Source organism: Penaeus vannamei, chromosome 19 (assembly GCF_042767895.1).
Source record: "Penaeus vannamei isolate JL-2024 chromosome 19, ASM4276789v1, whole genome shotgun sequence".
In the NCBI taxonomy this organism is placed as follows: domain Eukaryota; kingdom Metazoa; phylum Arthropoda; class Malacostraca; order Decapoda; family Penaeidae; genus Penaeus; species Penaeus vannamei.
This window is the reverse complement of record NC_091567.1, coordinates 31,079,044-31,081,543: the sequence shown is the minus strand read 5'-3', so window position 1 is coordinate 31,081,543 and position 2,500 is coordinate 31,079,044. Positions and strand designations below refer to the sequence as shown.

General features: G+C 45.0%; 1 protein-coding gene across 4 annotated transcripts in view; it reads left to right on the top strand.

Moving 5' to 3' along the window:
- Positions 1-2,500, top strand: part of LOC113827094 (cardioacceleratory peptide receptor) — a 316,179-nt gene that overhangs the window by 301,850 nt on the left and 11,829 nt on the right. For all 4 annotated transcript variants that reach the window (XM_070134190.1, XM_070134189.1, XM_070134191.1 and 1 more), the window contains 2 exons: positions 1-86; positions 1,416-1,599. The exon at positions 1-86 is cut by the window's left edge and continues 31 nt beyond it. In XM_070134190.1, coding sequence (XP_069990291.1) covers positions 1-86; positions 1,416-1,599 — 270 coding nt within the window. The remainder of the gene's footprint in view (positions 87-1,415; positions 1,600-2,500) is intronic.

Here is a 2,500-nt window from a genome sequence, read left to right as displayed (position 1 = left end):
GGATGACTCGAGGCGCGCCAGCTCCCGAGGCCTCATCCCGAAGGCCAAGATCAAGACGGTCAAGATGACGCTCGTGATTGTCTTTGGTGAGTCCAAGTCCCGGATGTAGAGTAAAGGTGTTCGTTCAGGGTTGCAGTAAAGAGGTTCGTTCAGTATTAGGGTAGTTTTCGTTCATTTTTAGAGTAAAGGGGTTCTTTCAGTGTTAGAGTAAAGAGGTTCGTTCAGTATTAGAGTAAAGGTTTTCGTTCAGTGTTAGCGTAAAGGGGTTCTTTCAGTGTTAGAGTAAAGAGGTTCGTTCAGTGTTAGAGCAAAGGTTTGCGTTCAGGGTTAGAGTAAAGGGGTTCGTTCAGTGTTAGAAGAAATGAGGTTCGTTCAGAGTTAGAGTAAAAGGGCTTTTGATTATTAAACGTCGACTGTCTTGGATATCTATTCGAGTGAGTTGAGTTACGTGTCTGTTCGTATATGTAAAGTGTTGGTGTTAAGTCAATAAGTATTTTAAAGTCAGCCCGGAAGAATATAGTCAAAGGTTGAGTCACTGTTAATTCTTCATATGGGCAAATATCTTTTATTGGGTTTAGTGTTTGCTTAAGTAAGCTAGGGAAGGCTAATTGTAAGTTGATTTTCATAGTTGATTTTAGAAATTAGTCAAGACTGAATAATGTTCATAACAGGTATTTTAAGACAGATTTTCCTACTGGTAATTATGTGTTAGATTAAGTAATTTTAGACAAGTTAATAGTTAATTTTGTATTAGATTAAAGAGGTCAGTGTTATGATTATATATAAGGTGAATTAAATAAATCTGTAAATTCTTCTAAGAGGGATAGTTTTCAGTACGTGAAGATAGATGTTGATTATATAAATATAAAGTTGTCATCATAATAAATATCATTATCAAAAAACAGCAATAACGTAGATCTCTATTCTATCCTTCCTTACCCTTATCTTCCTCCCTCCCTTCCCCCGTGTCACTACCCACCCCCCCTTTGTCCTCTTGCCTCTCCTCTCTCCTCTCTCCTGCCCTTTATTCGCGTTCTCCCCTCTCCCCCTCTCACCCCATTCTCTTCACCCTGTACTCACCCTCCTCCTCCTCCTCCTCTCTCTTCGCCTTTCATCTATTGACTTCCCTAATCCATCTTTATTTTTACCTCCCTCCACCCATCCTCTCCCTCTCTCACCCCACCCCCCACTCCATCCCCCTGTCCCCCCACCCCTTCACCCTACCCCTACCCTCCACCCCTCCGCTCCTCCCCCCCCAATCCACCCCATCTCACTCCCCACACTATCCCCCCACCCCCCCACCCCTTCACCCTACCCTCACCCTCCACCCCTCCACTCCTCCCCTCCCTACCCCCAATCCACCCCACCTCACCCCTCCCCCCCCCCAAAAAAAAAAAAAAAAAAGAAAAAAACAGTCTTCATCCTGTGCTGGTCGCCGTACATCGTGTTCGACCTGCTGCAAGTGTACGGCTACGTGCAGACCCGTACGCAGACGAGCGTGGCGGTGGCGACCTTCATCCAGTCTCTGGCGCCACTCAACTCCGCCGCCAACCCTATCATCTACTGTCTCTTCTCGACGCACATTTGTCGTAATCTCAGGTAAGTGTGGGCGGTCTTGTAAGTGTGGGCGGTCTTGTAAGTGTGGGCGGTCTTGTAAGTGTGGGCGGTCTTGTAAGTGTGGGCGGGTGGCTTTTTGGGGCGTTGGTGAATAGGGTGAGTGTGGGCGTCCATGGATAGGGTGCGTGTGGGCGGTCTTGAAGGGTGGCTTTATGGGCGTCGGTGGATAGGGTGAGTGTGGGCGGTTTTATAGGGTGGCTTTATGGGCGTCGGTGGATAGGGTGAGTGTGGGCGGCGGTGGATAGGGTGAGTGTGGGCGGCGGTGGATAGGATGAGTGTGGGCGGTTTTATAGGGTGGCTTTTTGGGCGTCGGTGGGTAGGGTGTGTGTGGGCGGTCTTGTTGGGTAATCCGTTATCGTCCTTTTCTTTCTTTCTTTCTTTCTTTTCTTCTGTATTGAACATGTCTCGCTTCCGAAAAAGAGATGAGACTGGCGACGAAGTGACATTGAGGCGTCTTGTCTCGGACGATTTGTATATATATATATATATATATATATATATATATATATATATATATATATATATATATATATATATATATATATATATATATATATTTCTTTTATTTTATTTGTCTACTTCAGTATAAGGATGAAAGTGTTATTTTAGTGTCGTTTGAAGTGCCCTTTCCGGTGTCATTTCAAGTCATGTCGGTGTCATTTCAAGAGCCGTTTCGGTGTCATTTCAAGAGTCATGTCGGTGTCATTTCAAGAGCCGTTTCGGTGTCTTCAAGAATCATGTCGGTGTCATTTCAACCTCCCGAACGAGACACCCAGAACCGCCGCCGTTATGAATGTGAAATGATCATCATATTTCAAAAAAAGGATTTATCCCAAAGACCAAAAACCTCATATTTCACATTCTCGTTTCGGAGAGAGATATT